The sequence below is a fragment of the Semicossyphus pulcher genome, unplaced genomic scaffold, assembly GCF_022749685.1.
Source record: "Semicossyphus pulcher isolate SPU_LCO1_2020_fin unplaced genomic scaffold, fSemPul1.0.p SCAF_20, whole genome shotgun sequence".
Classification (NCBI taxonomy): domain Eukaryota; kingdom Metazoa; phylum Chordata; class Actinopteri; order Labriformes; family Labridae; genus Semicossyphus; species Semicossyphus pulcher.
Window position 1 is genome coordinate 19371633 of NW_027211694.1, and position 26442 is coordinate 19398074.

Genomic DNA, 26442 nt, shown 5'->3' on the forward strand with positions numbered 1-26442 from the left:
AACTGTAAATACATGTGGCTACACAAAATGTTTAAATGCTTAAAATTCACAAAAACAAGTTCAACAACTGTCATGCTAAATATCCAACTAACACTGAATCAATGCATATATCATTGAAATTTAAGTTATTCTGAATCCAATGATTCCAAGCATTTGATTTAACTCCTCGTAGTTTTTGAGATACAGACATTTCTGTAACGCACTATTTTTAGTTGATAGACATAAGGTCAGGTTTTTTGAGTTTTTACAAAAAACCCACTGGTTCCTGTGATCACATGTTCAAAAACTCTCATGCACTCAAAGACCAGATAGACTCAAGTAAGAATTAATCCTAAAAAATATTTTCCAATCAACTATTAGGAAGAAATGAAGAGAATTGTAGCTTCAAAACCAGGCGTTTACAACAGGGCCTCCATTCACTTCAATGTATTTCAAGGATGCATGCTAATGGCTAATGGGCCCATAGGAATGAATGTAGTCTGATTAGCCAAAGCCCTTTGAGGTGCCTCAACCACTAGTAAAGACATTTACACACAAACATAAACATGCAAAAACACATGCAGAGATACACACGCAAAATCTCAGACACACACACACAGCACACACACATTCAGAGGAAGAGAACATAGGCCATAACCAGACACTAGTTTGCAAACATCTTTGCCCTGTGGGCGGCTGTGGCCCAGTGGTAGAGTCGGTCCTCTTTCAATCAGGTTCAGGTTCGCTCCCTCAGGCTACTTGTCGAAGTGTCCTTGGGCAAGACACTGAACCCCAATTGCTATGATAACTGATTGACAGTTGGGAACTTTACGTAGCTCTGCCATCAGTGTGTGAATGTGTGTGTGAATGGGTGAATGTGACATGTAGTGTAAAAGCAGCTCTGAGTGGTCGCAATGACTAGAAAAGCGCTATATAAGTACAGCCCATTCACCATTTGAAATGCAGGTGTGTGTGTATGTGACATTTAATTTGGATGAATTTGCAAGTCATGTTGTTCATAGAGAGAACCCCATGAGAGGAAATGTCACTAATTTCTGCAAATATGACTACTGGACAAGGGAAAAGTATTGCATTATTAAAATTATTTTTGAATATAAATTGTAAGAGTCTAGACTATGTGTGTATGAAGAATTATGAAGATGTAATATGCCTAACCTGTTGGTTTAGAGGTTTTTTTTGTGAAAAATCAAAAATCCTGCTACCCCTTGTGACTAATAACTGAAAATAGTCGTTTAGGAAAAACTGGTGCTGTGGCCTCATACTTTGACCGATTTGAAAAATGTCAATGGATTAGTTCTTAGCTGTGAAGAGTGCTGTATAGGAAATAAATAAAATTCCACTGTGGACATCAATGGGTTAAGGTTAGAAGCATTTCTTAAACCAGAAGCAGCTGTTGATTTGATCTCCTAGCCACCAGACTCCACTGACAACAGCAGTAATTTAATACCTCAAGAGCACGGGAGTTTTGTTTTGTGTGATTTGTTTTTTAAAATGTTACCTCAGCTTCAACACTCGAGAATAACACAAACAAAATAAACTACCAGATTTAAAGACCCCCTCCAGTGAAAATCAAGTGTTTAACCTTGTGACATATGAGACATATCAGGGACAACATCAGCAGTCATCTCCATGGCTGGGCCTGTCTGCCTTTAAACTACAGCGTACCAAGGACAGGCGGAACGACAGGTTTTCAGATTGGCAGGTTTGAGACGTCACAAACCTAAGGAGCCAATCCCGTTAATGGACAGGTGGTGACGCTATGCATATCATTATGTGCAACCTAGGCAACCACTTCCTGATTCAGGAACTTTTAATGAGGGAGAAGGAGGAGTTGCCTTGGGAGGATTTTTGCAAGGTAAAATTTTGCAGAACAAACAGGCAGAGCATTTTATGTTTTAAACATGACTGGAGCTGCTCTTTAAGCAGCAGTGAGCCACCAATTCCCATGCTTTGCAAGGTAAAATGACTGTTTCTGTCAATGGAGTCTGGTGGCTTTGAAGAGAGCAATGTAGCTAACAGCCTGGTCTCTTTAAAAAAACATTGTCGCTCAAAAAAAGGGTCTATTTCTGTTGCGATCCTCCCTGTTACGTTGTCAGACACTAAAAATGTGAGCCTGTCAGTGGCAAGAAAAAAGCACTTCATGTGGACTTACTTTGATCAGGTGTATTTGCCCTGACAGGTTAGATTGCAGTCATTAGAGCACAACTGGCGGCTGCTGGTTGAAACATCTACAGGATACTCACTAGTCATCTACCTACAGACCATTTAGCAAGCAGCCAAACAAATCTGTTAAAGTAGGTTCAGGTTAAAGTAAAATCTGAACTCATTTCTGTCTGCAGGTTGAGTCTGCATTATGTGTTAAATGTATGAGTCCACTGACACGAGAGAGAAAGACCCAGCAACCGCAGCTAGGAAACAGCAGGAGTGTTTTATGCTCAGGCTTTTTTTGTTTCCTGGCAGTGATGATCCCGGATGTGACATCAGGACCTTGCTCTCTAACGTCTGTGTGTTTAAACAAGCTGCCAGGCAGCTTATAAGCAGCGCTCGTTATCTGAAATTTAGAGCCAGGCAGCTGGAGCTCTGATGTCTACAGGAGGAGGTTCCTGGCACGTGGTTCATTCATGTGTACAGCATGTAGGTTACAAGGGGAAGAAAACATGTGTTGTATGATATGGCTCTCTGTCTGTTCTGACTTAAGCCTTTAATTCATGAAAATATTCTACATGCAGTGCCAGAATCCAGTGCCTAAAGGCAGACAGAAATACAGTATTAATGTTTGATTTGAAGCTGGACCACTTTGCATCCTGCAGGCGGTAAATGAAGACTTTCATTTGAAATATGATGAAACATTTTGTATCACTTTGGCGGCACCTGTGGCGATTAACGGTAATTGCGGGAGCACACTTCCCAGATATCCAGACAGTGTTTCATGTGTGACGTCCACGGTTGGCTCTGGTTGTAACTCTTGATTTTCCTCGCTGACGGTCGCTTTCCTTTTTAGACTGTTTGCTTCATCTGAGCGTCCAATTTGTTTCTTTTTCTTTGTATTTTCACTTATTGTTGAAGTTGTATCTGTAGTCATCCATCTTTTCTTTGTTTGTTCAGCCATAGTAGATTACTGTTTACTTGCTTACACACTTGCAGAGAGCGGAAAAGCAGCCGCTTAGCTCCGCCTACCCTCTCTGGCAGACCAACCACTGCTGGTTGATGGAAAATGCGTCACTAACTGGGCGCCGCTTGTGATTTTTTCCACAAAAGTCGCCACAGACACCCAGTCTGTAATACAGCAAATGCAAAGGCTTTCATCAGTGGGCCATAGACTCAATCACCATTGTGTTACCTCATTCGGCGAGAGACTTAACAGTGTTGTTACTCAAAAAAAGTAATGTATTACTTGTTACTTTTTTACATTTGCGCATTACACAAGTTAATTCCTCCCTGTGGAAAGTAATGTGTTACACTACTTGTTACATAACTTTTGCGTTACTCTTTTGCATGCCAGATTCATCACTGTGATTGTGCCCGAATGATTGCATGTGACAAGTGGAAACTTAAATGAGATGCATTGTCGCATAAACGTTAAACCTACAGTATATGCCACGTATCAGCACAAATCCCTATCCTAATAAGGAGTTGTCTGTATTTTGCCTCACTGCTGGTGTTAATATGGACAGTTCTTACCAAATTTATAAAAATCAGCATTTCATGGGTTGGAAATGTCTCAACACGACATCTACCGTTTTAAATCAGCCCTGGGTCTTGCCAGCCGATGGTGACGTAGAGTCGACTGTTTGGGACAAGATTACATCATGAAATTTATTTAAAAAAGGAATGTTAACGCCTGTCAGTGCACGAGCAGCATTTTGTATTTCAAAGTTGTGCAGTTGGTGCAGTTATGGTCAGACCTGCAGGTGCAGTTACACTTTAAATGAATCACTTTAAAGCATCAAGTGAGATGAGATAGAAAAAATATATAATAAATATACATACATGAGATGTAAAAAACATAGTTGAGGAAAAGTCCAAGTGAAACGATTTCAGAGTACAATATGGTAAACTTTACTTCTTTACTGCAGGTACGTCTAAAGCTGCAAAAAAGGTTTTAGGCTGCAGGAGCAGTTATAACAAAAGGTGGCTGCCTTTCATCTTAAACCATGAAGGTAAAACATGCGTGCAGTCCAGACACTGCCTATAGTCAAATAAATAATATACAATTGTCCATAAAATGGATTTCAGTGGCAGAACAGCGCTACTTAAGCCTGTCACTCAGAGCCTGAGGATGTGCGGCGTTGATGGATGGATGTTTTTCCAAACTGCTGCTCTCTGACTTTCATTTTAGAGAGAATCCACATCTCGGAAGTTCGTGCCGGTAAAGTTCAGTTTTTGTGGGCAAAAATAATAAATCTTGCTATTCAGAAACTAAGTGGTGAGTGTCACAGTCCACCCACTGTGACATCTGTCTGCCTGTAAGTGTGTGTTTTTAGTGAGGAGTGCTTGCTGTTCTCCCCTCCTCTTTGCCCCCTGTCTCTTTCACTCTCTGCACACCTGCCCTGGATCTCCAATCAGCACACCTGCCTGCCATCAAGCAATCACCACCTCCTACAAGACCCCTGCACTGACAGGGTTTGTTTATGTGCTGCAAGTCCAGCTGTAGTTTAGCCTTTGTGCCTGCCTGTTCTTACCGGTTTGTTTGACAGCCCACCACCTTGACTTACACCTGTTCTGCCTGCCAGCCAGCCAACTTCCTCCATGATCACTCCCCAGCCCAGGACCCCCACCAGCTACCCCCTCACTTTCCTTTTCTTAATAAAGCACTTTTTTGACACCTTACTTGTGGTTACTGGAGTCAGCCGTAATTAGTGACACTGACTATACTAAAGGTCACATTATTGCAGCTGGCATAGCTGTATGTCACTGCAGTGTTAAAACCCAACTGATCAACCTTTAGACTTTATCAAACCAGGAAATATTTTTAGCCACCAATCTGTTAAAAACCGCACATACTCGCAATTATACATCCAGCAACACTAGCATTTTATTGGAGATGTGTTTCAATCATTTAGTCTACTTTAGTCTACTTTTATCTCTCTTTTGGTCCCCACTTCCTGAGAAAAAATATCTGCCTTTTTAGCTGCTTAAAGAAGCAGTTCGCTCCTGGAAAAAGCCTGTCAGTCAAAGCTCTCTGTAATCGATAGAAGCAATAATATTTGAAATTGGCGCCATAGCTGTGGAGAGAGTTGTACAAACAGCTCGTGGTTTCATCCATTCTACATTCCTACAACACCCAGCATGCATTGCACCCCTCCCTCTGAAAGGAACGGCCCAGCGAGCGTGTAGTTTAGCAAGATGACGTGTTTTACATAGTCTGGCGGAAGTTTTCCAGGGCCCATTGGATAAGCGGAAAGTGTCATCCAAAGGCTACTGTAATGGCATTATCTCCCCATAATAGCATGATAGGACTGAGTTTGAAAATCGGTGAACTGGCCCTTTAATGCTCCACTATGTTTACCAACAAGTCGCTGACTTTGATTTTGTTCAGACGGTTTATTGTAAATAAATGTGAATTCCCGACAGGTGAAGCAAACGCAGCAAAAAACACAACTTTTTGTCCCTTAAATATTCGTGCAAGTTAAATTGTTTCAACTGAAATAAGAATTTCCGGTGGTGCTGTGACCCGAAAGACTTACATGATGATACAGTTACTTTTACACCCTTTATATCTGTTTATTATAGAAAAAGTGAAGCTGCCACTAACGACAGACAGATGGACAGATGCTCTGCAGCTGAAACTGAAGCCAGGAGTTACTGTTCATCTGAGAAATCCTTGTACAGAGGCGGACTAATCTTTAAACTGGGCGCTGGTCAGCCTCAAGTAGCTGGAAGTTACAGTTAATCCAGACACAGTTCCTGGAGAAGCCCTGGGATGATGTTATGAGCTGTGACATACGTGGAAGGATGAATATTCGCTGGTTGTGTTTTGCCAAAAATCTCTTTCTGCCTTGGCTCTGAGCTTTAAACAGCTGCTGCTGCATGTTGACATCAGACCGTCAGAAAGAGGCAAAAAAAATCACATTTTGGGCCATAAAATAAAACAAAGAGCTGAAAGACACTAAAACACACCGTGAGTTGGTGACTATGAGCCACATTGTTTACACTATACAAAGTGATCCACTGTTAGTACAAACAGATTGATTAGAGCAGAAGTTTTATGTCACGTGGTGTTTGTCGGTCAATATGGCTGTTCAATGAAGACACTACAAGGTACCTGAACTTATTGCACTTCAATTCCCAGAAATCCTCTGCAAATGTTTAAAAAACACTTTTTATATTTTGAATTTAACATTTTTACAGCAAAAAAGCTCCAAATAATAGAAAAAAACACTCATTTTTTGTGTCTGCGGGAGCTAGAATCTCAAATACTTGTTACCTTGTTTATCATTTGTGCAGCAGGTCAAAGCTGTTAATATTTGTATTGCGAAACACATCTGTCTCATAAGCAAACACGGATGCAGCAACAGAGCGTCCCATCCCCACTGGTGCAGATGTGCAGTTTGTCAAATGTCTTTGCCTGCTGTTGGGAACTTGCCAGGGGAGAAAAAAGTGAGGATTTTTAAAAGGATTTATTATATTTAATGTTGTAATGTTGATGTCATACATCTGATCCCTTTTTGTGTGTATTTTCCCTTCTCCCCAACATATATCCTTTCTCTTTTACACTGTACACTCCCTGATCTGACACACCTCAGTTCAACTACATCAATTTCACAGAGTGCCGGCCTGCCGAAAAGCAGGATATGAGGAAATGTCAGATATTATCCTCTGACAGCCTTACGTAACTCCTGAGCGTGTGTCAGGGCTAATCCTCTTACAGACCAGTCGCCTTAACAGGAAACAAAACACAGTTTGCCTCCACTGTCCCCTGCTTTTAATAATCAAAATGGAGTTTGAGCAAAGGGCACCACACCAGGGTAATCCACCGTGCTGCAGGAAAAGCCTCTGCTCTCTAATCTATGATTATTTGTACGTTCAGAGAGAGCAGATAGTGATCGACGCTGGATAAACAGATGTGTTTGGTTATTAAAATGCAGCTGCAGGGACTTCCAGCACAATGCCAGCTATATGGTATTGTGATGTTGGACATATTCAAACTCACTTGCACATCAGGATATCACATATTGATCCTGGTATTGAAGAGCATAATTGATTTTTCCTACGCTCCAGTTGTTAAGCTCATAGAGTGCACTGACGAGAAGGCTGTGATGTGTTTAATTAACCATTGCAGGGAGATGAGGTTGATTGTAAAAGCCCACTTATCTGCACGGAGATAACGAGCTGCTCAGCCTTAAGGCAGCTGCACAGGGCACAAAGTGTGCGTTTACTTCTTCGTTAGTATTCAGATCCAGCTGCAGGATGGGTCACATATCTGACACTTTTCCTTGTTTGATCTTTTCAGTGATGAACTAAAAGGCACTGATGCAAATTTGGAAATAATTCACTTTACTTTAAAATATATATATAGAATACAGACGAATTAATTAAATGTTCATTCAGTGAATTCAGTAAAAATGCTTAATTTATAATATTCTCTGTACAACTATTATTATTATTATTATTGTTAAATTATATATAATTATAAGATTTATAGGAAGTATGACGATGAATCTACTGCATGCTGAAGTCTGCTGTTGCTCAAGTGTAGCTCTGTGACACCCTCTGGTGGCGTGAAAGAGAATTACTGGTTTGGCGTCTTTAATCCAGAGATTAATCTGCTTTGAGTAACCACTGAGTAGACTGATGTAGTTTTTACGTATTTCTTTTTTGATGAATTTGGGGCATTTAGTTGCCAGGAAGAAGGATGTACTCAACAATTGCAAACTTCCATTGCAGTTTTTCACGGAGCACCTGATGTCCCAAAAGTTGAAAAAAATGTATTATCTTGTGCGCACAAGTTAATTATAACAATAACTTGTTCCCACAAGACAATTATCTTGTGCCCACAAGCTAAAATCTTTCACCTTTTGGGACTTCAGGGCGCCGTAGTTTTTTATAGTCTATAAGTAAAAAAAAAAAAAAAAGACTACTTGTGTGCGAACGATGAAAAAGAATACTGAACGGGAAAAAACATAGAAACTGAAAGAGATGTCATGTCTAATCAGAAAGCAGTAGCGATGATATATAATGGTTAAAAAATTGTATTTTTTAGTTCAGCACTATTACGATGGATTTCAAATAGTTGTGTCACAGTGTGACATTACATCACTTCAATAGTAACGCGTACTGTGTCTGTAACAATAATGTTTCAGCAGTTTCCTGAAGACAATTTTTCAATCTTGTAATAATGTCTGTTAAAAACAGTTTACTCCTCAAATTTGTTGCACTGTGCAGACTTTTCAGCTGATCGGCTTTGCACTTAGACTCTGTTACACTAACATCCATCCATCCATTATCTATACCTCTTATCCTGTTCACGGTCTCGGGGGGGCTGGATCCTATCCGAACTGTCATTGGTCGAGAGGCGGGGTTACACCCTGGACTGGTCAATCACAGGGCTGACACACAGAGACAGACAACCTCTCAGGCTCACACTCACACCTACGGGCTATTTAGAGTCACAGTGAACCTACGAGCATGTCTTTGGACTGTGGGAGGAAGCCGGAGTACCCGGATGGAACCGACGCCTGCACAGGGAGAACATGCAAACTCCACACAGAAAGGCCCACTATGTCCGAACCGGGGTTTGAACTACCTTCTAGCTGTGAGGCGACAGCGCTAACCACTGCACCACCGTGCAGCCCAGTGTGACAGATAAGACTTTAAAATCATTGTTACTTAAATGGTAATGCCTTACTGTGTGTTTAAGCAGTTGTCTGTATATAAAAAAATAGAAATAGTCTTATAACAAGTTTAAATGTATTATCTGTTTATAACGAATAACTTTACTCTTCATATTGTTGCACTGTGCAGAAACACTTTTCAGCTGATCAGTTTTGCACTCAGACTTTGTTACACTAACAATTACATGGAATTAAATATTAGTACAAATAGAACAATGTCTATTTCATATAATTACTACAGAATGATGATGATGATCTTTGAACAAGTGAACTTTAAGGAAACTTGCAAAAGAAAGACTTTTTGTCACTTGTGTTTTCTTACTGACCAGAATGACCAGACTTCTGTATGAACCTGGAGGAGGGTTGACAGGATTGACAGGATTATTTATCCTAACTACCAACTCCTCTTAAAGGACAAGTTCTGTATTTTTAAACCTGGGCCCTATTTGTTTAAATTTGTGTGTTGAAATGACTCACAGGAACAAAAACCTTTGGAATTGGTCCAGTAGATAGCCCCCGCCATAGCCGCAACATAATCCAGGGCAACTGCACCCGATCAAAGTACGTCCACTAAAAGTGCTCGTTTTCGTCACTGACAGGCTCAGATTGTTACTCCAGGTGTCCGACAACATAACTGAAATGATCCCAACAAAGATCGTCCTTTTTTTAAAGAGTAAGATCCAGGAGCAAATTTTCCAAGTAAAGAAAATAGATCCATGTAGATATGTTAGGTCTACTTACTCGATAGATAGTTGCCCGAAATCTGGTAAATATTCAGCCATGGCTTTTGAAATATATTCCTCTACGTCAACAAATCCTCTCTCCAACTAAAACTCACGTTTCCACCGTCCTGGTCAGGTTACATCTCGCCACCTGCAGGATTACAGAGCGAGACTTCTCCATGTGTGAGACTTCTGTTTCTGATTACACAAAAAGGATCTTACTCTTTAAAAAAAGACAATCTTTGTAGGGATCATCTCCGTGATGTTGTCGGACACCTGGAGTAACAATCTGAGCCTGTTAGTGGCAAAAACAAGCACTTTTAGTGGACGTACTTTGATTGGGCGCAGTTGACCCAGGGGATTATGTTGCAGCCATTGCGGCCGTATTGCGGCTACAACTGAGGACATCTACTGGACCGATTCCAAAAGTTTCCAAGAGTCATTTCAACACCCGAATGTGTACAAATAGCCCAGGTTTAAAAATACCCAACTTCTCCTTTAACTCAATTATGGAGCGACGCCGGCGAGCTAGTTCAGGCGGACAACTCGAGTTGCACTGATTTCACACTTGCCTCATTCTCCACAATCACCTGACAAACGAATTCCTCCCAGTTTGCCGGGCTATATTTAAGCTGCAAGAATATCCCGTCTCTCCCTCTGCTCTGTCACTGCCATCGCTGCCCTGCAGTAGAACTGCACTCATACTTTCAGCCCCACCACCTCCCCAGCATCCACCTGCAGGCTTCAGCTAGCGGGGTTTAAGATATTATCTCATCAATCCTCAGATTTTTGCATGTAAAATAAATCTGTGAGGAGTGATGATTACACACATGAGTGATGTGACTGAACTGAAGAAAGACACACATAGTCAAGTCAAAGTCAAATTTCTTTACAATAAATAATGTTTATTACTGCAGTTACTCCTCTAAATCCAATTGGAAAGCATCTCCAATCCAAGCATACCGTGGACACTGTCACAGCCTGGACAGAATCCACGTCTAAGTAACTTTTATTTGTGGGATTGTTGAGCAGCAGCTGCATTGCTTACGCTTAATCACTTTCCTTCTGCTCCAACTCTTTACACTCCCTTAGTCATTCAAATAAAGTTCAGTCCGCAGTGCAGTTTATCTCCCAGCCATCAATCAGGCAACATCAAGTAATACAGTCCAGCTTTCAGCACTCAGCAATCCCATTCTCTAGATGTTATTGCACTACACTTTAGCAAAGCGGATGTCCTGAAATTTCTTTATTTACAATAAAGCAGAATGTGAACTCCTCAAACAAGGAGAAATGTAAACAGGGTTTGTCATTCAGTAAGCTCCAGGGACGTTTTTCTCTCGCTTAAGAAAAGAAATCTGTAAAATTTTAGTCAGAATTGAACTCTACATTCAGGATCTGAAGACATACGCTGCTCAGAGTCCAAAACAGTAGAAACTACCTGGAGGAGGGGGAAAAAAGTAGCACAACCCATTGCCAAACGTTCAGGAGGACACCTGTTATGTGTTCAGGGACATTGGCTCAGAGGTCACCGTGTGGGCCTGCTTGGAGCAGTTCATCAGTTGTCCACCAGATGGTGCTGGTCTGACTTGGTAAGAGGGTCCAGTATCATGCAGGAAACCCAGCACTCCTGTCCATCCTCCACGGCACAATGGTAACCAAACACCAGCTGAAAATCTGGGAAGAGAAAAACTATATGGTAAGAACTTTTAACACTACTTACTACTACTACTACTACTACTACTACTTACTTCACTTTTCCAGCTTTAATTAAGTTGTTTTGGTACATTTTTAAATTTAATGTTACAAACTTCACTTCTTTGTGAATGCTAACTTCTCTTTAATTTACTTATCTCTGAAAATATATGCTCATTCTTTCAAAACTAACTATAAGCTTAAGGTGCTTTTCGACCAAAAGTACCATGAACTTCTCTTCAAGGAGCTAAATGGTCCCTGTGGCCCATTGTGCCGGGTAGATTATGCAAATCAGGCCAATGACGTGTAAGGAAGCAATAAAAGTAACTGCACTACACCGCCAGTCCAGGAGGTGGCGGTAAGAAAAAGATGACGGCAAGACAAAGATGACGCCGTAAAACGCGATCATAATCTGTGCGACACTGCAGTTAGCCTGTTAGCATGGAGGAGGTTAAACTCGTGCTGTTTTTGATGGTGCTTTGTTGCATTGCAAATGGAAAAATAATCTACCTCCATTACTACTGTCGGCAGCAAGCTAGTTAGTCGGACAAGCTATCAACTGCAGCATCTGTTAATATCAACTGTTGCTGAATCCGTCCGACTTTTAATGGAACTTATTGCTCTTTCTACTTCCTGATGGACACCGCTTTATCGTGTGTAGTAATCCAAGCCTGACAGGTAAATTCCTTCTGTGCAACGTGATAAATAATAAAGTCCCATACAGCACTTTCTGTTTATGTACCAGTTGGTGCATTCAGGGCCACTCCTTGTGATGGGTCCTGTCTTTCCTCTTCTTCTCATTTCTCTCCTTCTGCAGCCTCTCCAGCTCCGCCTCATACATCATCTCCTGGATCAAGTATTTCTCTCGGCGCATCCTGTCCCGCAGGTCCTTGGGAAGGTCCGGGATCAAGTACGCGATCAGGGTCTTGATGGCAAAGACCATATGCTGCAGAAACGGAGTACATCATCATCAATGCCACAACCTGTTCAGAATGTAAATCAAATATTTGCGCTCTCCTTTGAGCTTTGTTTTTGATAAAAGAAGACCAGGTACATCACATTTTAAAAACTCATTATGTTTTCTTTAATAATTCCTTGGAAAACATAAGATAAGGGAGAATGATTAACAGCAAACCTAGAGAAAAAACTTCACCAGAGTTCAATTTAGAGCAAAATGCTGAAGAAGATGTCGAGGGAAGTGAGGATATTAAAGGCGTCGACTAACTTCTGTCTTGTTTCATTTGTCAAAGACAAAAACACTGACCTCGAACACGATGATGAATGCCAGCCGAGCTGCCAGGACGTGCCAAAACTGCAGAGTGTAAGAGTACGGCTCAGGAGACTCTGGAGGCTCCCTGTAGTCACGATACCTGGTGGGTCAGACAGATGAGATCAAAGGTCAAAACAGAGTGTTACTAAATGATATCTATTCATGTCAGGGATTGACATGAGCTTCAGGGTGTCTTAATATGTAAAATCTTGCACTGCTTTGTGTATGACAAAACTTTTAAGGGGAAATCAGGGCTCTATTTGTACATATTTTGGGGTCACAATGACTAATACAAAAAGCTTTGGAATTTTACCAGAATGGGCTGTGATGGCTGCAACATGCCTGGGGCAAAGTGTCTGAGATCAAAGTACTTCCAATAAAAAAAATTTTTTTTAAACATTACAGAAATAATCCCCCTAAAAAAAAGATGTTAGTGTCGTTCTCTTTGGCGGTAAACTTTAATTTGCGTGAGCACACTTCCCAGATATCCAGACAGTGTTGCATGTGTGACGTCCACGGTTGGCTCCGGCTGTGACTCTTGATTTTCCTCGTTGACGGTCGCTTTCCTTTTTAGACTTTTTGCCTTCATCTGAGCGTCGAGTTTGTTTCTTCTTCTTTGGACTTTCATCTATTTTTGAAGTTGTATCTGTAGTCATCCATCTTTTCTTTGTTTATTCAGCCATAGTAGATTACTGTTTACTCGCAACACTCGCAGAGACAGGAAGAGCAGCCCCTTAGCTCCGCCTACCCTCTCTGGCAGACCAACCAACCAACTGCTGGCTGATGGAAAACGTGTCACTAACTGGGCGCCGCTTGTGACTTTTTCCACGAAAGTAGCCACAGACACTCCAGCTAGCAGGGAACGTTCCCATAACATTGGCTAACAAGTTCTAATTACGTTTGAAAGAAAACGTTTTAATCTAATATTCAAAGAAGGTTTTAAGGATGTTTATCATTTCAAATAAAGTTCATTTATTCATTTATTTAACATTAAAGCTATGACAAAACGTTTTAACTGCATCATTCTGAAGAAATTCTCAGGATGTTATTGAGGCTGCACTACCCCTGCCTCAATTGGTTACTTTGTTTATGGTATTGTGTTGAGTTGGATCCAAGGTGACCATTTAAAACCCCATAGAAAAGAAAATTAACTGTCTGAGGCAGCGTTAGAAGAGCCACTCTTCTGCTCAGCAGGGAAAAACTGCTGTTTTTGTCTGGTCGCTTAAAAGAGAATGATGCAACGGCTCTTCCTGGTTTGAAAAAAGAAGCCTTAACAATAAAGCTGATCTATGTCGGGATCCTTTCAATAATGTTGTCAGAGACTTGGAACAACAATCTGAGACTGTCAGTGGCAAAAACAAGAACTTTTAATGGATCTACTTGGATCAGAAGCATTCGCCCTGAAATCCCGTTGCTGCCGTTCCAGCCCTTTACAATGATGGCCAGCTGAATCAGGAGCAGCTCCAAAATATTTGTACCTATAAATCACTTCGACCCCAAAATATTCAAATATAGGGCCCAGGTCCAAAAATACTGGAAACCTGCTCTGTATAACCTTCTAGTTTTTATGTATTCTTGTTGAAGCTGGGTTATGTCTACACTTTAGTTTGAACTACTTTTTTTGTGACTAATATTTTATGTGGAGGTCTAAAGGGATCATTAATAAAGTGAGGGATGAACACACACAAAAAAATGATGCTAACCATCCCGGGGTTTCACAAGTTCTTCCAGCTGCATCCTGTTAAATATTAATAAGCTTACGATAAGCGGTTCTTCTTTAGAGCGATGGATACTCTGGAAAATCTCAGGTGACTTGATCACAAAAAAACACAAATCTGCACACACACACACACACACACACACACACACACACACACCTGCAATACTTCACAGCTTCTCCAAACAGCTCGGAGCCGGTAGTCCTGGGCTGAGATCTCTTCTCAAAGTCAGACACCCGAAATACTGACAGACTGGCGTTGACGTAACCCATCATACACCTGAGGAACATAAGAAAAATACATACAGTAAAACAGGGACAAAAATAACTTCTACACTAAGGTATAACAGAAAAAAAACAACAAATCCCGACTCACCCCTCTCCCGCTCGGCCCTGACCAGCACAGGGTCCGTACTTGTAGGCGTAAACAAGGCGAGGGATGAAGTCTGAGGTAACAGCGATGACGAAGGCGTTGGTGATGACAGACAAGATGCCGATGCCTTCCAGGATACCATACCAGATACCTGGATACAATGACAGTATCAAACAAGAGGGCAAACTTGAAAAGAATCAACATTTAAAGAAAGTGAAATGTGTTTTAAGTCACCGATGTCTTTGGCTTGTGAAGGCAGAGGTCGTCTCCACTGTGTGACGAACTTGTAGGCGTCTAAACGGATCTCGATGATGTTGTTGAGCAGCGCTAAGAGAGGAGCCAGAGGGAAAGCTGCTACAAAGATGGTGGTGAAGCCAAACTGTAGAACTGGAATAAACACAAACACAACAAGCTTTCAGATCACATAGTTCCTGTCGATGTTCATCATGAATGTAAGTCCAAAGTTGGATTTGGGGGTTGAAAAAGACCATATTGGCCTTATTTTTAATGCCCCACAGGATGCAGCTCGAATGGAACCATACCAAAATCATAAAAGCAGATACCGAGTAGTGATATGAGTCCTTACTAATGTCATTAGAGTTCTCATAATGACTTTAAAAGCATGTTTTACTTTCATCAGATGGTCCTCACTTTCTGACTGTAACAGTAAATCGACAGAATGATGCAACTGTTGCTGACATTTTTACACTCAACTTTGTTTTACTTAACAAACATGACACTGCCACACATTTTACTTTCATGTAACCTATAAATATATAATTATTAAAAATATATTATAAATATATAACCTATAACACATTCAGTAGATTTCAGTATAACACAACATACCACATATAGTGTAAAAAAGGTCATGTGATGACCAGTTCTGAGCGCACCTGAACGCAGCACTACACAGCGCATCCCCCCCGAAACACAGCAGTGAGGGAGACATGCCCGGACTTGTTTACAGCACCTTCTATGGAGACGTCAGTGATCGCCGACAGACTCGTGTGTGCGTCCATGAATATGTAAGTTAGTTTGCCTTAATGTTTATGTTACTCTCTGTTAGCTTCAGTTTTGCCCCAGCAGGGGACAAAAATACAGACAACATCCAAGATCAAATTCAATCCTCAGCAAATCACTGACATGATTACATAACTTGCCCAGCAGCTCATGGGTCATAAAAAAAGATGTAAAAAAAAATGGTATTATAAAAGATTGAACTGTGGATTGTATTTTGGAAATCGAACCTGAAATCTAAGGTGGTTATGGCTCTAACAGGGACATGACTGGAGTGCTACAGGAGATGCAGTATGTATGTACTGCGCTTGAGTTGCAACCTACTCATTTCTAAGTATTCATCAAAGAGTCCGTAGGCATTCATTGGCTGTAGGTTATAATCTCTCTCCCACTGTGGGAAGCTGGCCTTGGCTTTTTGTCCGTGCTCCCTCCTCAGCCTCCGCCGGGTCCACCAGTTCTGGATCAGACTAACAAAACAGCAAGGGAATAGAGAGCCGGAGAAAAAAAAGGACAGATTCAGGACAGCTAATAGATGATTATATCTGATATAACAACAGCTATCAGGAATACAGGAACAATTTTTGACTGAAGTTATGTACTGAATAAGTTAGGCATTTGATGGCCTTAAGAAACACTTTGAACTGACGGGTAGCCGAGCTCCATGAAGTTGTTCCAGGTCTGTTTTAGCACCATGATGATCCCCATCTGCATACAGAGGTCAATGAGACAGCCGCTGGGGTGACACTGCAGCAACAGGGAGAGAGAGAGAGAAAGACAGAGAGGATCAAATCGAACTGTTAATAACGGCACTTTTAAAATGTAAGCAAAAGTCAGATGCATTCTGCATTTCTGTGGAAGATGCGACATTTCTTTGTAACATTTTGTATGCATTCTGTTTTTATAGTAGTATGCAGTAAAAAATGTCTTTTGGGTTAACAACAAACATTCAGGTGTGGTGGCTTCTGTGGATATGCATCGTAGCTTTCAGATTCTGGCTCGCTGACTTGGTTTCTACCTCAGGCCTTTGATGCATGTCGTCCCCACGTTCTACTCTCCACATTTCCTGTCTATCTTTACTGTCCTATCAATAAAGGCAAAGGCCAAAAATCACTTTCTTATGTCATCTCTTATGTCAAAAATGCCCTTTTATCTCTCTTTTTTGTCTCTGCCAACCCCTAAAAATACAGTATGTTGCTATATTAGCATCAATGTATTTTGCAGGATGCTAGGCCAGGCTTAGCTAATGGCAAACCTACGCTACTTTGTAGCATTCACTTGTGCTCCAGTAGAGGAGAAGTTATAAATGTGGAATTCCATATTTTTCTTAAAGATAAACATTTACCTTTTAGGTTAGAAGTAGCTAAGTCTGCAGGGACTTGGCTTGGTAACCGGCGGGTTGCCTGCACGGACGAGGTATGAAAGTAGGGACTGGGAGCTGGAGAGGTCCACAACTGCCCGGGGCGCTTGTTTGTGTGCAGCCCCCTCACTCTGACATGTCCTTAGGGTCCTGTTTGTCCTGTGTGTGTGTGTTTAGCATGTTTCTTATAACAGAGTGAACTAGTCATGTTGAAGTTACATTTCTGTCTGTGTAGACTCTAGATGTTGGAGTTATTAAACAAAAGGTATTAAGTGTATGTTTTGGCGAAATGGAAGTTAATACTATAGCAACATGTATGATTCCAGTGAAGAGTTTCCAGTGAGAAATATACTGCCCTCACTTAGATACTATTTTTCCAGAGGAGGAGAGAGCACTGATAAAGAGCTTTGACACATGATGCAATTATCATCACCTTAAGTTCAGTATTAGCAAGATCAAGGAGCTTGTTGTGGATTACCAGAGGAACAGGAGGCCCCCTGTCCTGGTTGGAAGTGAAAAGGGCGGATTGATACAAGTTAAGTGAAGTTGACCTTTTATCTTTTGGGTATAAAATGTCATCACTTCATCATTTTAAACCTGTTAGAAATGTGTGAAATTTTGGCATAATAAATAATTCATAATAATGAATTCTTAAGTTATGGCCACAAACGTGTTTTGTGAGGTCACAGTGACAGTGACCTTTGACCACCAAAATCTGATCAGATCATTCTTGAGTCCAAGAGGACGTCTGTGTCAACTTTTACCATTATTAGAAAAGGAAATCTGGAGTTATAACCAGAAACATGTTTTGTGAGTTCACAGTGACCTTGACCTTTGACCTTTGACAACCAAAATTGAATCAGTTCATCTTTGAGTACAAGTGGACAATTGTGCCAAATTTGAAGAAATTCCCTCCAGGCATTTCTGAGATATCGCGTTCACAAGAATGGGACGTACAGACGTTTGTATGGACGGACAACCCGAGCCATAAAAATTGAATTTCCCCTCCAGATGAATAAAATATATCTTCCTCTTCTTACCTTTGAGATGGGTTATTGCTTATCTGACAATAGGAAGGAACCAGATTCTGAAGCGTAGGTGACTTGGAGCTAATCCTCACATCTTTTCAGTGCTTTGGAAGCCTAACATTTTTGGTCTTTTGCCACCTCTGATGCGGGCATTGTTGTGTCTGCAGAGCTCAATAAAAACTCTGGCGCAGGTAATCACTTGGTGGTCATTTCCAACTTCTCATATTGCACTGACAGACTTTTACAATCTGGACAAAGTTGTTTATGGTTTTATAACTTCATATGTTGCTACACTTCTCTACACTACACTCTAAAGTTATGATATAACTTTATACGTAACATGGTCACAAAAGGCTGACTCACGCTGCACTTCTTCTGGTCATGTCACATCACAGAGAATGTTTCTATTTCCACTGCAGCAGCTGTAGGGACAAGCAGCAGCACATGAGCTCAGCACCTCAAAGCGCCAGCTCAGGCCTTTCGTCCCCTCAGACCACCTCAGTGTGTGTTTTATCCCCCCATGTTCCCATAAGTACTGCTGGCAGCAACACTTAGTGCTGATGGGGGTTAAATGCCTGGTGGTGGGGCATATAGTAATAGCTTAATGTTCAATTTAGAAATACTTAGAAGCATAGTGCTTTGCTGTTATTCCCCCATGGGAGAGCAAAGTAATTACTCACTTCTTCCAGTTTCCAGCGATTGATGAGGCGGAGATATGCACCAGGCCGGCCTGTAAATCTGCCAACCAAGGGGGAAAATATCATCACTTTTATAAAAGAGTCAGTTTTTCCTTTATAGCAACTTTAACATCAACATTTCAGACTTTGTAAGGCTTTGTAAAGATGTGTTCAATGTCTGTTCAATGACATATCTACCTTTTTTTCAGTTGAGAAATGGAGACAGCGATAGAAGAACATAATACATAAACTATATATTATATTTCAAAATAATCAGAGTTCCTCACCTTCCCAAAAAGAAGGCAATGTAGAAAGTGGAACTGTTGAGGTTGACAAACTGAAAGAGGAACATCTTGAGGGTGAAGCTGTTCTCCCACTCGGACTCTGTTCTGGGTTGTTCTGTGGTGAAATGGAGAGAAAGGAGGAATCGTTCGATAATCTGGTAAAATATTAAATAGATGTGGAGATATAGATGATGGAACAGCACAGAGCGAACATGCTTTCATTTAAATGCCTAAACTACCATACCAAAGTTAAATCAAACTCATCTGACGCCAATACAGAATAAATTACTATAAATCTGCATAAAAAAACCTTTCATCTTCAAATATAAAAGATCTGTTGATGCAGTCAACTTACCTAAATTAGTGAGAAGAAGAGCAACTTTTTCATAGAGCTATAAAAAAAATGGAGTACATTAGTAAGGAAGTTAAACTGATAATCTCCAAGATCTTCATTTAAATAAATGTCTGTTAAGTCTCTGTCTATCGCTGAATGAGGTAACACAATGGTGATTGAGCCTGTGGCCCACTGATGAAAGCCTTTGCATTTGCTGTATTACAGACTGGCTATCTGTGGCAACTTTAGCGGAAAAAATAACAAACAGCGCCCAGGTAGTGACGCGTTTTCCATAAGCCAGCAGTGGTTGGTCTGCCAGAGAGGGTAGGCGGAGCTAAGCGGCTGCTTTTCCGGTCTCTGCAAGTGTTGCGAGTAAACAGTAATCTACTATGGCTGAACAAACAAAGAAAAGATGGATGACTACAGATACAACTTCAAAAATAAGTGAAAATCCAAAGAAAAAGAAACAAACTCGACGCTCAGATGAAGCAAACAGTCTGAAAAGGAAAGCGACCGTTAGCCGGGAAAATCAAGAGTGGCAACCGGAGCCAACCGTGGACGTCACACATGCAACACTGTCTGGATATCTGGGAAGTGTGCTCCCACAATTACCATAGGTGCAACCAAAGACAACTAAACTGAGATCTTCGAGATTACAACTTTAAATTGATGTACAACAGTGTTACATGTTTTTAAATAGCTATTTTAATCAGACAACTCACGTCTGTAATAGTTTGAAACGTTTATTGCAGCAGCAGAACATAGCAGATTTATTTTACATGCAGAAATTTGAGGAGTGATGAGATAAAATCTTAAACCCGCCTAGCTGTAGCCTGCAGGTGGATGCTGGGGTGGATGCGGGGCTGAAAAGTATGACCGCAGTGCTGGTGCAATGCAGCGGTCGCAATGACAGAGCAGAGGGAGAGACCGGAAATCTTACAGCTTAAATAGAGCGCCACATTGGGAGGAAGTGTTTGACAGGTGATTGTGGAGAATGACGCATGTCAAGTGTGAAATCAGTGTAGTGAATTTTTCCCCTCCAAAATCGCTGTTGGTTTGTGACTCAAAATTCAGTCAGGCTCCATTGTAAATATAATAATGTCTGTTTGTAAAGCATAGAAATGGTTTAAGCGGCTTAGATTTTTGTATCTTTTTATCATGTTACACTTAATCCCCTGATCCCTGCTGCTGACTGACAGCAGAAACTCACCACGTTGAGGAGCATGATGACGCAGAAGTTGATGCACACTGCTGTTCCCGTCGTCGCCACCTGAGAGTTGTTCCTGATCAGAGCCCAGCCGAAGGCAGCGAAGGTGCTGACGGTGATCACACGGTATATGACGATGCCAAACACGGCGGCAATCACCACCAGGATCTGTAAGATCAAAGTGACATGAAACAGTACCACTACTACTAATAATAATCGACTTCCCCTTTCACGTCCGCCACAAAGATTTGTTATTAAGAGCTTTTCAATAAGCATAAAAAGAGGAGATGGCACTTTGCTGTACATGCAAATAAGACTAACATTAGATGGAACAATATATAATATTGTAGGTGGTTAAGAAGGTCTAAGAATTTATTAAAACTGGCTTCTGTGCAAACAAAAAAAAACCTGGCAGATGACTAATGAAAGGCATCTTCTAAAGACTTAACCTTCAATCAGGAAATGCTGTGAAAAGGCTTTCCACTCTGAGACAGGATGTTCAGAGTGGCACACCTGCTACTTGACATTTATGTACTGTAGACACTCACCATGAAGAAGATCCCAGACGCTGAGACGATGAGGCGGCTGTATTTGTCAGTGAAGTCTTGGTAAGGCTCAGGCTTTCCTGAGATGGGGTTCATCCTCTCCTTTTTGGAGTATTTGGCCTCGAACTGGGGACGAATTTCATCCTGCAAAAACATGTGAGCAATTTATATTTAGATTTTAATACATTTTTTTGACCAAACAATCGCAAAAAAAGGTTGCCAAGGATCGTGTTAAACACTGTTTCCAGATAACAAACTGGTTATCAGGTATTTCTATATGCACGAGCAATGTGGAGGAAATGACCTATGAAGCGTCAAACTGGAGCCTCTCCCAGCTGTCATTGGGCGAGAGGCGGTTGGACTGATTGCCAGTCAATCACTGGGCTGACACATAGAGTCAGACAACCTTTCATGCTCACATTCACACCTACGGGCAATTTAGAGTCACCAATGAACATAACGTGCATGTCTTTGGACTGTGGGAGGAAGCCGGTGAGAACCCATGCATGCACGGGGAGAACATGCAAACTCCACACAGAAAGGCCCCCTATGTCTGTACAGGGATTCAAACCATTGAGGTGAGAGTGCTAACCACTGCACCTGCGTGCAGCCATTGTTTATAATATGCTGGCTATAAATCCTTTTATTATTGTCTCAATATTGTTTCCAGCTTGAACACAAAGAAAAGAGTTATTGTCATGTTGCACAAAGCAGACTGAGACTCTGAGTCACTTTCACGCCCACAAACAAAAGTCTTTCACGTTCACCAGTTGGAGTATGATTGACAGATGAGAGTTGGAGCTTGACGGGCAAGAACATTATAAACCCACAAAATTCTCCCCAAACCAAATTGCAACGTGACAGCTGTGAAGCGGTCTGATTTTGTAAGAGCTTTCATTGTGAAAGTGTTAAACGGTACATTTTCTGTGAGTCATGAACTGATTTCCAGACAGACTCCCTCGGTGCAGACTTTCAGTGCCACATACCTCCTCTTCCTCCCAGTCGATGAGGTCCCAGTCATATGCGAGGACAGCTCTGCGTCTTTTCCAGAACTCCAGGAAGACAGTAGCTGAAAGACACAAATAAAAAAAGAGACATTATTAGACACACTGTGTTTATATTTATATGATTGCATGTGATAAATAATCTTAATTATACAAATATACTCTCAGGGGTTGCATGTGAATCCTCCTTATATCCTTCTCCTCCTCCGCAATCCTCCTCATAACTTCTGGTTTTATATCATTAAAGGTATAATAAGTAGGATTTTTCCCTGCACAACAACACATTCAAACTGGGTCCCTCCTCCTGGGCTCTTTGTCATCAGAAGCTCACTCTCACTCGTGCAAGAACACGCCCACCCAGCCGAGCTAACAGCGACAGCATCACGGTTACCTTTGTGCTGGCATGCTAACCGCCGGTTAGCTTGTCCTACCCGGTTTGAGGCACCCACCTGTCCCACATAAAGAAGGCCAACTCTGCATCGCTCTTTCGCCATGTTCACCGGTTGCTAATTTGAACCACTCCCACACTCACCTACACGCTGTGATTGGCTCAGGGAGCCACAACAGTGCCCCTCCTAAAAACATCCCGTGCAAAGCAAAACAACAGAATAGATGCAGAGGAAAGGGTTTCATAAGGGTCTGCAAACACACTCACCAACACATATGTAAAGAGGCCCATAAGTGATGATTTATATTATATTTGTAAAAGTCTATATTTGAGTCTAAAAGTCTGTATTTAATCCTACTTATAAGACCTTTAAATATAAATAACACTTTCACGGTGTTGCGCCCAGAGTTGACCCTGAGCATTACTCCAACATTTTCCTCCGGGCTTGGACGTAACGGTCCAGGGCTTTTTCCATTTAGTTTTGCGGGTTTCCTTGTCGACTTCTAAAATGATCTTATCTGTCTCCAGCTGTTTTGAGAGGCATGTTTGTCGCTGTGTAGCGGTAATAACACATCGAACAGATGTGGATAATTTCTGACTTGATCTATCAGCTCTTCTTCAAAACCTTCTGCCTGCTGCTGTGTTGAACCTGTCACATCCCCTCTGCAGCAACACTGCCCCTACCTGTCATGTGCATCCTAAATAATTTTTGAGGACAAGCACAGCTGACGCGCTAAACAGACGCAGGGAACGCGCAGCAGCCATCATGTGTATGCTTAGTTAAAAGCAAGTATATCTCCTGCTTTATATGAGCCCAATACCACTGTGGTAAAAATTAGAGCCCAACTAATATGGGATTTTTGAGACCGATATCCACAAAGTTTAAGAAGGAAAAAATAAATATTTTAGTTGGTATAGCGATTTCTTCTAGCTGAAATTCGTGGATTGTGCAACAATTTTTCACACATATCATTATACAAAGGCATTTAGAACTAAGTGCGCACCACCGAGCTGTGATGCTCTGCTACATATGACAGCAGACAGTTCTGAGAGTACTGCATGCAGTTAGACTTGATGACACCATTCCTGAACAGCCACAAACATTCTTTCGGCATTGTTTGTTCTGAAAGTTTTCCTCTTGACAGTTATCGGAAAACATACACGACAATCTCTGAATGGTCCGTATTGGACAATAATATTGGCCACCGATATATCAGTCGAGCTGTAGTAAAACTAACATGAGTTAAATGATAAAAAAGTCAAATGGAGCAAAAGTGTTTAATCTGTGATGAAAATACATAAAACGACACCACATTTGTTTAACCTCTAGGTCGTCTAATTGCATGTGTTCTGCTCTGTGCTCAGAGTGACTCAGCTGGTTAAATGCCAGGATTAGGACTTCAGACTGTGCTGTTATTATAATGGGGCAAAGTGACACTCCAGTGTTTACAACGAGTAATGACAGCCACCGTCATTACGACATGGCCACAGTGTTGGCATGGAGTGAAGGTCCTCCTGAACAAAGTCCTGTGGATAGCTTACTTATTGCACATGCGTTTACCTGCCTCTCCACTGCTAACACTTTCAAGAGAGGCTCCACACTGATCAGAAGCTTTTATCCAAACAAATTTGTGTCGTTTATTTCCTTTTCAGTGTCTCGTCCCTACTGAACGTAGAGCAACATGTTTTCAATGCGAAGGCGCAGCTGTCTGAGGCTGAGGGCACTGCTTCCCATGTGAGGCCAGCAGGGGAGCACACTTCTGAGGCACCCTAATGAAGGGATTTGAGCCGATTCTCTGCTGCTTGCAAACACAAATTATATTCATTTGGACAGCAGCAACACAGAGACACAGGGAGTCATTGTAAGGTCAGTACGTAACTGTAATTTCTATTACACTTTTATTGTAAAGTAGATAAAAAAAAAAGAGTAGAATGTGCAGACGACAGACTGGGCTCTGGCGTGTCTGTGCAGCTGTGAAAACAGCTCAATCTTCTTCTCTTCATAGAGAGTTTCTAATCTGGTTCACTATACAAAGTTTAATATCAGCTTTGCACATATTTAATTGACATTTTTAGCTTTTATGACAATCTTTACCCGTGTGTACAAGTATGCAGCCATAGTTTTTATTCTTCTTATTATGCTGTATTTACTGTATTTTAACTCTTTTCATGCACCCATAAAGTTGAGATGTTTTTCGATGTCTTTCGTATACAGGCCCTTTCAGCTTTGTATTCAAAAGTCTGCATGGGTTTAAAGCAAGTTTGCACTGTGCTGTGAAGTGTGTAGCTTGTTAAAGGTCAACCTGAAGAGAGAAGGTAAGACAGACACTCAAATAATTGTCATGAATTAAGGTTGTTTGTGTTGTGTTTTTGATTTGTGTAACTGTGTTCAGAAAATGTCCTGTTTTATTTTGTAGTTCTGGCCCCATGTGTGTCATGTCTTGTTTTACTTCCTGCCTTTGTGTGTTTTCCCTCCTTTCTGATTGTGTGCCCTGTCCTCATTACCTGTCACATTTGTTAATCAGTTTCACCTGTCCCTGTTTAACCCCAGTGTACATAGTCTTTTGCTGTGTCCGAAACCGCATACTTACGTACTGCCTACTGCATACTCAAACAGTATGTACTGCATACTGCCTACTAACCTGACTGTTAGGATGCCGTTGGCATCATACTCAGAGCCGTCTTCTCCATATCATGTGACTTAATCGTTTACGTATGTCCGGTCTGATCTCCGGTCCATCTCCGCCAGAGTAGAAGCTGAATAGCCGCAATGCATTTTGGGGCGGTTGAGTACAACCAGTGAGCTCCCGTCTCATACTCAAATATCTGGGCCGATCTAGTATACATCCGGGCATTTCTCGCATACACAAAATTGCATCCTATGAGATGGGAACGCATGACAAACTCAATTTTACGTCACAGTTAGTATGATTAGTATGATAGTATGATTAGTATGATAGTATGTGGTTTCGGACACACCGCTCGTCTTCCCCTGTTGCTAGCTCGTTGCCGTCCTTCTTTCTGAAGCTTTGTTCCAATGTTTTCAGTGTGGATTATTCTTTGTGGCTCGTTCTGTGTTGGTTCTTCCTTTTTTATTGGACTTTAGTTGGAGTTTATTATTTTTGAGTAAGCGTTTTGGATTTTGCCTGTTTGTCTTTTTTGGTTATTTAATAAATTACTTCAGCACCAGTCTGCACCTGGGTCCTCAACTGGGTCCTCAACTGACCTTTTTGTTTCAAACTTGAACCGTGACAATAATTAACATTTGCTCTTTTCACCTCAGAGTAAACATTGATTATTTATAGTTTCAAAGATAATATCTATGTGAAATCTTTTAAAACTCTACATAATATCAGTTTAAGCCCTCACACAATAAACCTGCTATTTCGATTACGAGCAGACAGGAAACAGATAAAGCAGGGCTCTATCACCAACAGATGTTATATAATACATAATATAAATGCCTGAACACCTTGTTGTCATTAGCACTTATATTAGTAGAAAGATTGCAGGACAAACTATCAAATTCACAAGTGCAGGTGGATTTAATATGAAACATATAACATGTATTTGCACACTGACGTGCTTACATTAGCATTAATTTTCCAGAAACAAATCAAAGATGGTCAGAGCTTGCACAGCCTGTGATATTAAAGGGGCCGTATCTTTTAAATGGATATTCTCATATGTTGCATGGGTTTCACATTTTTGTGTTTACTGTTCACAGTGAAAGAGTGAAAGCCGCATAATTCTGTATTTTTCCAGAGTTACATTTTTAAAAAGGTCGCCTCTGAAATGGGCCGTTCAGAACAGCTGCAGGTTTCTAAGGAGAACCTTTCTTTCGCTGAAATCGATCATCATTCACCGTCATTCACCTCATGCTGCCTTCTCGCACTAGCTTGTAGTTAAGTCGTTTCAACTCCCCATTCCGATATCTCCTGGCAAGTCTGGTTTACATATAAAGCGGAATAACCGATCCTAGAGCAGCCA

At 41.2% G+C, this 26442-nt stretch overlaps 1 protein-coding gene across 1 annotated transcript in view; it reads right to left on the minus strand.

The window, feature by feature from the left end:
* Positions 1-10465: 10465 nt before the first annotated feature.
* LOC138599369 (anoctamin-4-like) overlaps positions 10466-26442 on the minus strand; it is a 28021-nt gene continuing 12044 nt past the window's right edge. The window contains exons 13-26 of the mRNA XM_069671010.1: positions 22047-22129; positions 21064-21204; positions 20519-20683; positions 19330-19366; positions 18978-19089; positions 18694-18751; positions 16275-16372; positions 15953-16095; positions 14843-14995; positions 14612-14759; positions 14396-14515; positions 12513-12618; positions 11991-12194; positions 10466-11230 (exon numbers count right to left, since the gene is read on the minus strand). Of these exons, the coding sequence (XP_069527111.1) occupies positions 12003-12194; positions 12513-12618; positions 14396-14515; positions 14612-14759; positions 14843-14995; positions 15953-16095; positions 16275-16372; positions 18694-18751; positions 18978-19089; positions 19330-19366; positions 20519-20683; positions 21064-21204; positions 22047-22129 (1556 nt within the window). The 3' untranslated portion in view covers positions 10466-11230; positions 11991-12002. The remainder of the gene's footprint in view (positions 11231-11990; positions 12195-12512; positions 12619-14395; positions 14516-14611; positions 14760-14842; positions 14996-15952; positions 16096-16274; positions 16373-18693; positions 18752-18977; positions 19090-19329; positions 19367-20518; positions 20684-21063; positions 21205-22046; positions 22130-26442) is intronic.